The sequence below is a fragment of the Aspergillus uvarum genome (genome assembly GCF_003184745.1).
Source record: "Aspergillus uvarum CBS 121591 unplaced genomic scaffold BO82scaffold_62, whole genome shotgun sequence".
Taxonomy (NCBI): domain Eukaryota; kingdom Fungi; phylum Ascomycota; class Eurotiomycetes; order Eurotiales; family Aspergillaceae; genus Aspergillus; species Aspergillus uvarum.
Window position 1 is genome coordinate 21,989 of NW_020291359.1, and position 13,417 is coordinate 35,405.

Sequence of the window (13,417 nt, forward strand, 5' to 3'; positions counted from 1 at the left end):
GCCCTGAAAAGCTGGGTGGCTACCTGCTCGTACTCGGATGGTCAGTCCTGGAGTGCCGTCACTGCCAATCAGCATCGGCCTCCCGTAGCTAAGACCAAGTTATCGGATCTCGGGAACAAGTCGTATTTTCACCGATCCAGGGCGATTCTTCTCGCCGCGGGCTCCTCTACGCACAGCAAATCGCAGCCAGTGGTGGGCCACCGGAAGCTCGGAACCAAATGATGGGAAAGGAGGAAACTTTTTTTTTCTTTCCCTCTCGTTTACCCAGGTCCATAATGGCCTTTTCCACGGTCACGGTCGACGGGCTCGAATTATTGTTGCAAACTCCCAAGACGGTGGTTTTGCCGTTCCTGACATAGGGGAGTAGTCAAACCACGCAACCTTGGGTGGTAATGAGTTAGGCTTTCACCCGTGCGATTCCCTTCCGCATCGCAAAAGGGGTTCGTTCGTCCATTGCCCATACGAAAGGAGAAAGTCAAACTTTATTTATGCGATCCTAATGCTATGGTACCCTTACACTATACTAAATGCATACACCAGGTCTCGCATTCTCTTGCTCTATCCCTCGATTCAAAGTTGGCACGAGTAGCTTGACGTTTTGAGGGTCAAGGCAGGTTATGTACGACTCTGCACTTCAACACCCACTCATACAGAATGACACTGTCCACTCCGGAGTAAGTATCTCGCTAGACCACAGCATGATGTACACATGTGGGAATCAGATTATGCGTAGCCCTTGTTTCAGGAAAAAGCAAGACCACTTAGCTGCGGAGTCCGGCGTGCAGCCCCTTTGTTTTGAGCCTGTCATTGCTTTGATTAAGTGGTCTCGCTTGGAAGCATCAATCCAATGACAGAGGGGTCTTCCATCATAGCATCATCAATCATCAATCCGCGTCCGAGTCAGTTGTTATTCTTAGCCAGCCTCCTCCCCAAAAAGGAAAAAAAAGGGGGAAAAAAATAAATAAAGAGAGGGTAAGAGAAGGAGGACGGGATGCTCCATAAAAATTCTGCCATGCAAATTGGCACTGCAGCCACTGCTAGTTTACGGAGCAGCAGCCCATGTGATAAAACCCGCTAGAATCGACCGACGACATCATCTGCTGATGACTAAAAATACTGTCATTGCATTCTCTTTTGAGGCTTGGAGGGTTTGGAAGCTCAGAAGCTGTGGTTTCAGAGTTCTGTTCTTTTATTTCTCTCTCTCTCTCTCTCTCTCCCTTTTGCCAGCAGCATGCTATGCCGTCACATTGACTGGTCGTTTCTGGGCATTGGGCTGGGCAGAGGACTGTTCACCCTCTCGCTCTCTTTCCAGCCGAGTCCGACCTCTTGGAGATGACTTCGATCAGGCTGGTTTGTTTCTACCAGTCACATCCGCCATCAAACACGGCTGAGCCTGGAAATCCTTCCGCTCCTTTCCCGTCCCCTTCGTTTGTCCCGCATTATGCTGCTCCGTTCCAAAAGTCCCCGTAACCTCGTATCATTCTTAAAGTTCCCAATTATCAGCATACTCCACTTTTCGGTGGCGTAGGGGACGGAGAGGGAGGGGATGCGAAAGGCAGACGGATACTTTATCCTGCGCTTGGATCTTTTGTGGAATGTCAAAAAAGCGCCCCCCCAGTACCGAATGTCCAGTCCTACCACAACCAAGTCCTTTGTTTGATTCTCCATCGCGGTCAGTGCCCGGGGTCAGCATGGAAGTTGAATGAATCTGGGCAATTGTCAATCGGATCGTCTTGCGACCGATTGGTTGGATTGAAGCGGATTGAGCTGCAATATATGGTTTCCATGCAGGGGTGTAAGCAAGCCATTTTGACTGTAGAGCATACCATAGTATCAGCATCAATTGAATTGAACACTGTAGACGATCCAAGAGACTGGAATAAAGGGCCTCCTGCCAGATATGGCCTGACACCGGCCCTCGGTATACATTCTTACCCGACCTTCGTTGTCGACGGTACTCCGTACCTCGAACAGGTCAATCGTCCGGAGTGCTCTCATACTCCTAACCAGACCAGCATCATCAACTCCCCTATTACCCCCGCCAATACACAGACACGATAACAGTCAACAATCAAAGAGATGACAGAATACCCCTTGAAGCGTCTGTCCACCCTAACAAGCCTACCGCCGTCAAGGCTTACCGTACTAAGGCGCCACAATGCCATCAATAACCTTAAGCAGTATGTCGGAGCATTTATTCCCCCCCCCCTATGTCCATTGGCACTTTGACACGCTATTGCCATGTGAATATCAAATCATGTGCAGTAGATCGATTAATCGACTAGTCGAGGTACGGTACGACCCGACAGCCTCCTTTGCTAGAGCCTAGCAGCCTAGCAATCACTTAACTACGGAGGGGTTCGAGCTGCTAGTCCAGATACTGATAGACTAGCTGTGCTAGGCAGGAAGAAGCAGCAAATCCAGCTCTCAGCTTAGCCTAAATCGCCAGTGGCCCAGTGGACCTACTCTGCACTCACTCCCCCACCACAGCCATGAAACGACGAAGCGCACCTATGCGAATTGCCTGAAAGGGATAAAGCTCAGCCGATCAAATAGATTGCATCCCCAAAGAAACTAAACCCCGTGCGCAAGCGAACCCCTGGACCGACCTGACTTGTGTGAGTGTGCGAGGAGAGCAATGCATCATTGACGACGTTTCAATCCTCGAAAAGCACCTCGACATCCCCCCATCATCAGATATTATTAAGATCAAACAAACAAAAAAGAACACTTACCCGCTAGTGCCACAAATGCACATACACAAACACATACCCATACCCACCACATGGTCTCGAAACCTGCCACCCCATTCAGTTCTGATTATTATACTACATTGATTTCTCTGTCTTCAAGAAAAATGCTAATAACAGCATTGCATAACTACAGTACCAGAGGGGCCCTCGCTTTGGCACTCTCCGTCTCCATACGGAGCTTCGTATTTCTCTTGTGGCTGGGTCCTCGCGGCACGCGGATATTTCCAAACGCGCTACCCGACGTCCCGCCAAGTTCCTGTGGCTTGACCTTTCCTTTAGTCTGGTTTTTTTTTTTTTTGGCTTATTATGTGGTTGTTTTAGGGAAAAGCTGTCATGGTTTCTCATTCTGATACAATTTTCCCCGGGGGAAGCGGGCTTCTAATTTTAGGCATTTCCGGGGGTGGTCTTTTCCAGGATGGTCTTCATCATTTCGTTGCCTAGCTTGACGGCTTCGGGGAATCGTGGGGCGAAGTACTGCTGGATACGTTCGAAGCGATCGCGGTAGGACTGGAAATCACCGAACGAGACACAGTCGGACCACGCCTAGCGGACGGATCACATGATGTCAGTGGGATATTCTGGAACGAACGCTCGACCGGAAGGCTCGACAAACGATGCATATATGGCCGAGGGGAGAGAACGAGAGGGAGAGTACAGGGATTGACGATGCAAAACTTGCATAAGCCCCGGACAGATGCTGGCCCCGCGGAGATCCGGTCGGTCGAGGGGACGGGGGAGGGGCGAGGGGGAAGTGGCACAGGTCCAAAAAGTCTAAGTACTTACCCGGGCTGCGAAAGTGAATTCCAAGTCGTCGGACCGGAACGTCTTGTCATCGATGGCGGTGTCGAGAGCCTCGTCGAGGAGTTCGGGGCTGCGAAACAGGTACTCTGTGACTCCTAGCCAGAGACGGAAGAGCTATTTGGATTGTGAAGACACGAAAGTGTGAGTGAGACTGGAAGAGAGGAGGGGGCAATATACTAGACCTCCGCGTGCGCAACGCGGCGGAAAATTCCCGGGGAAGACAGGGGTGGGGGTTCCTACAGGTGTTGAGCAGATCATATGGTCATAAGGCACGATTCCGAGTTTGGACCAGCAGTCGACGATGGCAAGCAAACTGAGGTGATTGTTGGGCGGCGTCTTCTCGCGCGGACCATTCGACAAAGAGAAGCGATCAAGCACCTCGTCCTTCAGCAGCAGCTCTTGACTCTCGGTCCCCGCCTTGAAAACGGCCTCGCCTGCAGCCTTGACGCGCTGTTTGAGCTCTTCGCGACGGCCCTCGATCATGAGCTTATAGAGTTCGGTCACCGATTCGGCATACTGGCGGATCTGCTTCTTCGCCGCCGGGTTGAGAATGGCGAGTCCCGCGTACACGTGCCACTTGTTGGAGTAAATGCGCAGGGTGATGTTGATCTTGACGTTCTCGATGCCGCCGACCCAGCGGGAAAATTCCCAGGGGAACTGATTGTTTGCTTGCCAAGCCGTGCCCATGCTCAGAAAGGCGGCGTGTGTAACCGCCTGCGTGTCGGCGGTGATCCGGTCATGCATCTCTCCCGTTAGATAGACGTATTCGGAGCCGAAGCATGATAGGACTTCTTCGACGAATCTGAGGCTCTCATCGGACGCACGGTGTTGGATCAGGACCTATAGGAAGCAAGGTATGTTACTAGGGGTGTGCGTCCACATTGCGACGATCCTTGTCACCATCATCGAAGGTATCAATCAAGCAAGCAAGCATACCAGTGGTTGGCCCTTGGGGTTGACCTTGGGCCCATGGAGCGAATGGCAGGATACAATTTCTACATCCGGGGGAAGATGTTTATCGAATGCAGCAAGCTCCGGGGCCTTGCAGGACGTTTGACCTCCAACGATTGCGCCGACCTTGGTGGCTTTCCAGGAGTCAGACAACGTTTGTCGAGTAGTAGTAGAAGGGAAAACAATGCTGGGGCGCTGCGGTTCGGCTTCACAGACATACATGGGCCATACTCAGCGACTACCTTGTCAATGACACCGGCCTCTACGCTGTAAATGATGTAATCGCTAATCCTAGAAACCAGGTGTCCATTCGGGTATACGGTAACACCTTGCTTTCTCAAGATGAGTTTATGGACAGCACTGGCTGCGAGTAAACATAGACGTACTTGGGATTCAAATTCTTTTTTCAAGTCCTCATACAAATCGAGTTTGTCACATGCATTAATCCTTTATTGGGAGAAAGATATCTAGTTAGTACAACAGATGTTGTGTGCTATCGAAAGTATAAAGAAAGTGTACAAAAAATTAATAACCTGGAAGCAAGACAGTCAGCGTGAAATCCAACAGCGAATGGCTGAGAATAAGACGGAGCAAGGTTGTGTTGCGAATTTCAGACAAAGAAATAAAGGTAGCTGAGATGTTACATCATGGACGACCCAGTGCGTAGCAGATATATCAGAATGATATAAACGCCGGACACCGAGCCATACTCGAGCCAAATGCACTCAAGTCATCATTCAAGTGGGGGTTGAGGTATGTGCCAGAGATATGGAAGAGAAATGCTCACCTAGTAAGAGAAACGCTGAGGGGTATCTTGTCGACGCAACGGAAAGAAAAAAAGTCTTCGCGTGTATTACCTCCATCCTGCGGCACTGAGGCGCTGGGCATACATTTTGCCCATATCACCCATTCCGATGATGCCAATACTGGCAGCCTCCTTGGTGAAGCCCATGATGGCAGTGCCTGAAGCGAAAAACAAGATGTGAGAATTGTTATGATTAACAATGAACTCACTAGACTCCCAGCGCAAATAGCCACGGAGTCGCTCGTGCCTATTGATTTGAATTGAAGGTTCACAAGGAAGAGAGAAAGAGTAAGCCAAGTGAAACCCACGGGAGAATTTTAAATAGTGCCGACATCCTCCAACATTCGGGCCGACTGCACCCCGAGGCGCCGCCAATCAACGGCTGTCAAAAACGCCTAAATTGTTTGCGGCCTCAGGCATGCGCTCGCTTGAGCACGGCCTAAGATTAATCTGCAGCCAATCAGAGCTGAGGTGTGGATAGGGCACACACCGTCCGGGTTTTTTCCCTATCCAACTTTCACTACGAGCGGGCGCGTTCGACTTCGACTTCTTTTTTTCTCCTTCTGTCCCATATTCCATCCCACAACCGACAAAAATGGCTCCCAAGAAGACCACCCCTGCCGCCAAGGAGAACGTCACTCTCGGCCCTCTGGCCGGTGATGGTACGAATTGAATTCCCAGCACTGGAGATATTGTTCGCGCAGAGTCAGATGCTAATGTGAATATTGGGGGGTTTTAGGCAAGCTCGTCTTCGGCGTTGCCCGCATCTTCGCCTCTTTCAACGATACCTTCGTTCACGTCACCGATCTTTCGTGAGTCTCTCCGCTTCTCGCTCGCAAATCCCTGGAAACCATCCTTCGACTCGATGCGCTTGCGATTGGGCTGGTGGCTACAAAGAGTCAGGGCAAGGCATGTCGAAGCCGGATGATGGGAACCAAATCCAACGAATTTCGCTTAGACGGGGAATAGCGCAAATCAAAGGCTAACACATCATCATCCTACAGCGGCCGTGAAACCATCTGCCGTGTTACCGGTGGTATGAAGGTCAAGGCCGACCGTGACGAGTCCTCCCCCTACGCCGCCATGTTGGCCGCCCAGGACGTCGCCGCCCGCTGCAAGGAGCTCGGCATCAACGCCCTCCACATCAAGATCCGCGCCACCGGTGGTAACGGCACCAAGACCCCCGGCCCTGGTGCTCAGTCCGCCCTCCGCGCCCTGGCCCGTTCCGGCATGCGCATCGGCCGCATCGAGGACGTCACCCCCACCCCCTCCGACTCTACTCGTCGCAAGGGTGGTCGCCGTGGTCGTCGTCTGTAAGCGTGTGCGAGTCACGGGTCTTCTCCGACTGGTGCAGAGGCTTTTCCCCTCTGCTTGCGTCTGGGGGGCCTTGCTCGGCGCCGCTTGCTCGGCTGTGAATTGGATGGAATAAACGCGAAGAACGGCTTTTTTTTGCGCCTGGTCTTCAATTTATTACATACCTAAAAGTGTGTTTAGCGGTTCTGGAATTCGCCTTTAGCTACTAGTCTGGTGTCATCTCGACGGCTCCTCTGGTCAATATAAAGTGGAACTTGGACTGCACTCTTCTTTTGTCCGTTACACGTAGGAAGTAATATCAATGTAATCATGTTTTTCGGTCCTGCAAAGAAGCCAATCCGCTATCTGCTTGCGATCACTGAGTTCAGGAAGTAAATATTCTAGCAAAATGCTTAACGGTGGTCGGTCCACCCAGCCGCTAAGATAAGCGCAACTTATCGCGCGGTCAGCGTATCGCGAATCTCCCAACTTGATCGGCGCATGTTCCAAGCCTTGTCCTTCTCGAATATACAACTCAACCAGCTCCCCCCCCAAAAAAACTCTTCTTGGTCAGACTATCACGAGAGGGATTAGGAGAGAGTCCACGCACTGTACTGATTCAGCCTGCCTGTCCCCCGCCTAACGCTCAAACTTGACGTCAATCCAACAAAGTGCGCGTGGGCACGCGACCCCTCCCAAAAACTTCACTTCTCTATCCTCTACAAGCCCACCAGCTCTCGCCGAATTCCCTTCCCCACCCAATCCAGTCAATAAACCTCCTACAACCATCTCCAACATCCCCAGATAATCTCCCTCAAGCGAATCGCTTACCAACCCCCACCCGCGAAAAACAAGAAACACTACACAATGACCACGGCATCCCCCACCATCCTCCTCCCCCACCTTCCCCCAAAGACCCTCGTCGGCATCGACCTGCTCACCTTTACCTCGACCGCCAACTTCCACGGCATCCGCGACCTTCCCTCGGGGTGGCACTTCCTCTACACCGGCACGACTGAAAGTCTCTCCCTCCGCAGCGGAAGCTGGTTCTACGTTGGGGCCCTCGCCGCCGCCGCGGCTGATACGAATCCCGGCGCACTCGTCTCTTTTCAGGCACAACAACAACAACAACGACAACCAAATGGTCAAGACATCATCGTTTGGAAATGGGATACGGAGAGTGAAACCCTCGCGCCGTTGAGCGCCGAGAGCGATGCCGATCGGCAGGAGGCGATGCGGCAGAAGGCGAATCTGGGGGCGGTCTATCGGCGCGGCGGGTTGTTTCGGTATCGGAGTCGGGTGACGGGGGCGATGTTGGCGATGCAGCAACAGAAGCTGCAGCGGGTGGTGCGGTTTGAAGAAGATGAGGTAGACGGGGAGGAGGAGGATGAGGAGGAGCAGGATGGGAGGAGGGATTGGCTAGGTTTGACGGATAGGATTACGGCCGGGTTGTTGGATCGGATCGTCGGGGTTCCTGTTGTGGATGTGGATGGGAGGGCTAGGTGGATGGTTACCTCGGCGAGTTCCGCGCTGAGGGATAGTGATGCTATTCCTGGGTTGACGGTGGAGGCAGAAGAAGAAGGCGGGGAGCAGAGGTTGGATGAGGGTGCGATTGAGAGGGTTACCGGGGAGAAGGAAAGGGAGTTCTCGTTTGTTCCGATCGATCTGAAGAGGACGTGGAGGGAGGGTGCGATTGGGAGGGAAAGGACCGAGGCCGCCCAGGATCGTTCATGGGCTTTGGGGGACTTGATTGACAGGGTTTCATCGGGGTCAGGGGCCCAGGATGCTGGGAGTGATCGGGAGAGGGAGAGGGTTGGGGAAGGCCAGTTGCTCGGCGAGCTGCAGTTCTCTTTCTTGATGATCCTGACTCTGATGAATTACTCGTGTCTGCAGCAGTGGAAGCGCTTGCTGGAGCTAGTTCTCACCTGTCGAAGTGCGATCCGTGAGCGGGAGGCGTTCATGAGCGATCTGCTCCGCTTGCTCTTGCTGCAGCTGCGTCGCTGTGACGATGTAGAGGGGGGGTTGTTTGACCTCGATGGAGAAGAAGGCGGCGCGTTCTTGCGGAAGCTGCTGATGAAGTTCCGGAAGTCGCTCTATGAGGTTCTCGAAGGCACAGACTCCCAGGTGAAGACAGAGTTCGAAAAACTCGAAGCTTTCGTCAAAGAAGAGTATGATTGGGAGCTCAATCGCGACGTCATTCTTCGACGAGGTATGGTTCAACTGGAGGATGGTGAGCAGGTTGAGCTGGAGGTGGAGGGTGACAATGAAGAAGAGGAGCTTGGAGAATACGCGCCTATGGTTGTGGACCTTGGAGAGGGTACTGGAATGGACGATAGCGATTCTAGTGAGAACCTGAATTAGCAGCTGGGGCTGTTGGATGGTCCATGGCCAATGTAAATCCAGTGGATAGCATGTACTGTATACATCCTACCACGGGAGATGTATTCGATAATGAATAGTTGACACGAGGTTATGAAACAGAAAGTCGAATCGAAGGGTTCTGAACTACAAGAGGACTCAACTATGCCGATGAACCTCGCATATTATAAAAAAAAAAAAAAGAAAGAAAAAAAAAAAAAAACCGAGGCAGTCAGAGTCATAAAACATTGGAAATTCGTCTCTAGGATCTAGCTCTATATCAGAAGCAGAACACAGCACTATGTACAGTCCACCACCTTTTTAGGCACGCAGCCCAACCCCGCCTCCACACAGACCTCACGTGGCAATCCTTCTCTGCATGACCAACATTCCAGGACCTTGCCATAACCGGAATTCTCCGCCTAGTTCTCAATCTCATCTTCAATGACAAAGCCCCACTTGTGGTTTTCCTGGCCATCCTTGCCAAACATGATGGCCTCCAGCCACGACTTGATCTGAGCGGCGTAGCCTGCGCGCTCGGCGCCAGCAGTCAGCAGGTCGATGTCGACGTTGCCGTTGCGAATGAGCTTGACAGGGGTGATGAAGAACTGGTCCCAATGTTAGTGACGTTGCTTAACTCAAAACGTACTGGGATCGCTCCCCATGAATACTTACCGCAGTACCAGAGACGAAAGACTCGACAATGCGCCCCTCCTTCCAGGCCTCCTCGATGTCGCCAATCGTGAACTCCCGCTCCACGACCTCGACGGGCGCAAGCTTGCCGCAGGGCTGAGCGAAGTGTGTCCGAGCCAGCTCCAGAACACTACGACGGGTGACACCGGGCAGGATCAACTGGCTATCCAGAGGCGCAGTGATCAACTCCCGCTTGCCAGTCTCCTTGTTGTCCCAGACGATAAAGAAGTTACTGGCGCCGGCCTCGGTAACCTTGCGGTCCTCGCCGAACAGCCAGAGCACCTGGTCGAATCCGAGCGCCTGCGCCCGGCCGTGCGCGGCCAGCGACGGTCCATAGTTGGCGCCCAGCTTGGCATATCCGAAACCACCGGGCCAGGCGCGGATCGTGTCGGGCTGGGAGGCCAGGAGCTTCAGACCGTGAGGGGCACCCTCCTCTTGCTTCTTCTTCGAAGGGTCGGGCCAGGGGACCGCGATGATGAACAGAAGAGCTTCCTTGGGGGTTTGTACGCCCAGCTGGGTACCGTTTCCGATCACCGTGGGGCGGAGGTAGAGGAAGCGACCGGGTTGATCCTTGGGGAGCCAGCCTGCAGCAAGAGAGAAAGAACTTTGTGTCAGCGGAGTGCTATGCATAAATTGATCGTCGGGCAGGGGGTACGGTAGGGGATATTCATACGTGGTCCATCGATCTGCATCAATTTCGCAATGAGGTGCTTCAATTCAGCGAATCTGAAGCCAGGGAGGGAGGCCCTCTTGGAGCTACCGTCCAAGCGCTCTCCATTGAGATCGGGTCGGAACAGGCGCAACTTGCCATCCTGGCCGCGGTATACTTTCATGCCCTCGAAACATTCGGTGGCGTAGTGCAGGCACGAAGCAGTGGGGGGAATGCTCAGGTTGGCGAAGGGCTTCACTTCAGGCGTATCCCAGCCATTGCTCGCCGTCCACCGGACAGTAACCATATGGTCGGTGCAGTGGGAATGGCTCAATTCCTCCGGCGATCCGGGGAGAGGCACATCGCGGAGATTGGTCGAACGAGTCACCTTGATGTACGAGGCATCAAGCTCGGCAAGAGTAGGCGCAGCAGAACCCATGATCACTTGAGTTTTTGGTCGGAAAGGATAATGTGCGGAGAAGACTGGATCTGGAGGCAACGCTCTGGGGGAGGGAGTAATGTCCGATTGATACTGAAATATGAACCCGCAGAAAGTTGGTGAGTCACCACAGAGATACTTTTCAAACTGAACCAGCGGGAACGGGATTCGGGGACGCGGGCTACAGCTTGGGCCAAGATCCAAAATCGGTCGTTGAGTGGAAGAAACAGGGCGAACGGAGGAAGGTTGAAGGAGAGAGTACTAGATACACTCTTTCTACAGTACGTCGAATGCGTCTACTCTTATGAACTTCTACGCCAGACCGGAGGCAACGAAAACTTTTCGGCGAGCCGAGTCTTCCTTTGGTCTGGGACGTTTTTTCGCCTTCGATATCCGAATTCGCAACAACCATTGGGTCCATCTATGGGTTGAGAGACGGTTCAATCGGCACCCTGAGCAACAGGATTTCGTGCCCGCGATAGGTTAGCATCGGTTAACGTCTCCGCAAATGGTGCTATTGTCTCTCTGAAACGGCGTTCTGTCCTTCCAAGTGATTCTGAAGATGGGCCCTGGAGGATTCATTGTCCCGCATCGATTGTGCCCGCTCCGCCATCGGTGCCCCTCGACAGCCGCCCAGACCGAGGATAACCGCAGGCGGTGTGCACTGCAGTACAGAGTAGTCAGAACTTATCTAAGCAAACCTGCGAAGGATGGCCGAAGGCTCACCGCCAAGAGCTGGGTGAGATAGGTCTGGCAGAAAGAAACGGACGGTTGTAACTCGAACTCGAACAGTGTGCGGAGTAGGTGCACCCGGACTCCGTACCGCGACCCTCTTTTCCAAACAAGCTTAGGCTTTGCAAGGTACCAGGTTACCAAGGCAGACCAGCAAATCGCGGGGGACAAGCCCATATTCCAAATGCTTAATACTGTGTACTGTGTACTGTGTAGAAGCTAATGCAGAGATCAATGTGTGGCCAACCCTTGCGTGTGTTCCCTGGGAACCAGACCGACATTCCAACTGGAACATACACCTGTCTCCTTCGATCGATCACGATCAGGCTTATCATTGGAGAACGAAAGAAGTCCAGAGAAAAAGAAAAAAAACAAGATAGCAAACAAGCGAGAAGCCACTGCAATTTCACACGTACCCATCTGAAGCAAACAGTGGGACAACATTGATTAGTATTTAGTAGAGCACTAACTTGATTCATGATCAATAAAACGTGGAGTCTAACCTGAGTCAGAACTAGTTGCTACAGCAGCCGATCCTTAATCGCCTTCATATATGTACTCCGTACTGTACAGGACAACAACTGTTTATACCCAGAACAGATTCTGAAATACAATGTACAGTGCGTCAGTGAACGATCTTATCTTGAGCAGATGGCTGCTTGCTGCTCGTATAAGAAAAAAAAAAAAAGTCTCCCAATAAGCATGCATAGCTGTCTCAGATCGATCAATCGATCAGTGACCGCTACCAAGATTCCAATAAGTAACCAAACCCAATGTTTGGTTCCATGCGGGGGTTTAGGAAGGGGGGGGATGTGATGCAAGATGCATATCGAGCTATCCACGCTAAGCGCTTGTCGGCTATGCTTCCTGTACAGCCGTGGTCCATAATTGATGCCCCTTTCATGCAGTAGTTTGGCTCTTAGGCAGGGTGATCTCACTGATCGTCCTGGCCCTTTCTTCGCATGAGGGTTGTGTGCTTCATGATTCGCTGTCTGATACCCAAGACACCCAACTCGTACAGATGATGTTTAGGAACGGGGGAAAGAGTATATCAACAGCCACCAACTTACCGTACTTACTCAGCAGGCTGGTCTAACCAAAGCCATGCAATGTCGGAGATGTATTCCCGCATATCCCCCCCAAAAAGAGGACTACAATCGAGGAAACACCAGCGTCAACCAAGGGAGGAAGGACCTCGGATTCACACCCATGGTACATAGAGCAATTTGCCGCTTCACCCTGGCCTGAAAACCATCGGCTGGTACCAAGTTTCGTTTGGCACATGAGACTCAAAGGGTATGCGCGCCCTGGGGCGGCTGGTCCTTCCGAGTGCCAGCAAGTCACCGCCTTCCGATTATAAGCATTCAGCCCTGCAGAATTAAGACTATTTACTGTGATAGGCAGGCGGAGGAGTGACTCGGGCGCTGGCTAAGGCCCGCTCGGACCACCTCAAAGAGAGCAAGCAATATTCGGCGTATTAATTATGGATCATGGATCATGGATCTTTGTCCACCCCCCGGCATTCAGTGTTCATTACATACCGAGTAACTGAGTAACTTATATACCTATCCTCTCTAGCCTGCGTTCGACTAACTTGCCTATTGCCTTACCTTACCTAGAGACTTCAAACAAGGAAGAAAAAAGTTCCCATTTATGACGCCACGAGTTGGCCGTTCAAGCTTACCGCAACGAGCAAGGCTCAATTACCACTACTTACCAATTGTCCACAACCAAGTCCCGAGTTTCCAGATGCCCCTTATTGGCAGTCGGACATATGATCGCCGCCATGAGGCCAAGACGATCGCGCCCACCAGGTCAGGTGGTTGACTAGAGGCGAGTCTGGCTTTTCTGGCAGAGACCGGCCCCAGGTCCCATGAATTCCGGTCTTCCATCATCGACTTGGAAAGTAAGTCCGATGGTGTTTGCCATGGTACTGCGTACAG

General features: G+C 52.3%; 4 protein-coding genes across 4 annotated transcripts; 2 read left to right on the top strand and 2 right to left on the bottom strand.

Moving 5' to 3' along the window:
* Window positions 1–3,015: 3,015 nt before the first annotated feature.
* On the bottom strand, window positions 3,016–5,485 carry BO82DRAFT_357812 (prephenate dehydrogenase (NADP(+))). Its single transcript, XM_025636122.1, has 7 exons — window positions 5,363–5,485; window positions 4,892–4,952; window positions 4,726–4,837; window positions 4,491–4,639; window positions 3,795–4,394; window positions 3,537–3,668; window positions 3,016–3,296 (listed from the first exon to the last, which is right to left on the bottom strand). The coding sequence occupies exons 1-7, from the start codon at window positions 5,455–5,457 to the stop codon at window positions 3,138–3,140; spliced, it is 1,308 nt and encodes a 435-aa protein (XP_025488061.1). The 5' UTR covers window positions 5,458–5,485; the 3' UTR covers window positions 3,016–3,137.
* A 420-nt stretch (window positions 5,486–5,905) lies between these two features.
* BO82DRAFT_318554 (40S ribosomal protein uS11) lies at window positions 5,906–6,627 on the top strand (the record flags this gene model as incomplete). Its single annotated transcript, XM_025632648.1, has 3 exons — window positions 5,906–5,972; window positions 6,050–6,122; window positions 6,315–6,627. The coding sequence occupies 3 exons, from the start codon at window positions 5,906–5,908 to the stop codon at window positions 6,625–6,627; spliced, it is 453 nt and encodes a 150-aa protein (XP_025488062.1).
* Window positions 6,628–7,134: 507 nt separating this feature from the next.
* BO82DRAFT_357815 (AAR2 splicing factor family protein) lies at window positions 7,135–9,119 on the top strand. Its single transcript, XM_025636123.1, has one exon. The coding sequence runs from the start codon at window positions 7,471–7,473 to the stop codon at window positions 8,962–8,964; it is 1,494 nt and encodes a 497-aa protein (XP_025488063.1). The 5' UTR covers window positions 7,135–7,470; the 3' UTR covers window positions 8,965–9,119.
* Window positions 9,120–9,383: 264 nt separating this feature from the next.
* BO82DRAFT_368096 (branched-chain amino acid aminotransferase, cytosolic) lies at window positions 9,384–10,742 on the bottom strand (the record flags this gene model as incomplete). Its single annotated transcript, XM_025637109.1, has 3 exons — window positions 9,384–9,569; window positions 9,637–10,238; window positions 10,328–10,742. The coding sequence occupies 3 exons, from the start codon at window positions 10,740–10,742 to the stop codon at window positions 9,384–9,386; spliced, it is 1,203 nt and encodes a 400-aa protein (XP_025488064.1).
* Between the last annotated feature and the right edge of the window lie 2,675 nt (window positions 10,743–13,417).

Bases quoted from the DNA above. Each gene is read 5' to 3' on its own strand.
- BO82DRAFT_357815 (XM_025636123.1), top strand. From the start codon at position 7,471: ATGACCACGGCATCCCCCACCATCCTCCTCCCCCACCTTCCCCCAAAG.
- BO82DRAFT_357812 (XM_025636122.1), bottom strand. From the start codon at position 5,457: ATGGGCTTCACCAAGGAGGCTGCCAGTATTGGCATCATCGGAATGGGT. The intron at 4,395-4,490 runs GTATGCTTGCTT...TGCTTCCTATAG, and splicing joins ACCCCAAGGGCCAACCACTG to GTCCTGATCCAACACCGTGC. The intron at 3,297-3,536 runs GTAAGTACTTAG...TCCGTCCGCTAG, and splicing joins AATTCACTTTCGCAGCCCGG to GCGTGGTCCGACTGTGTCTC.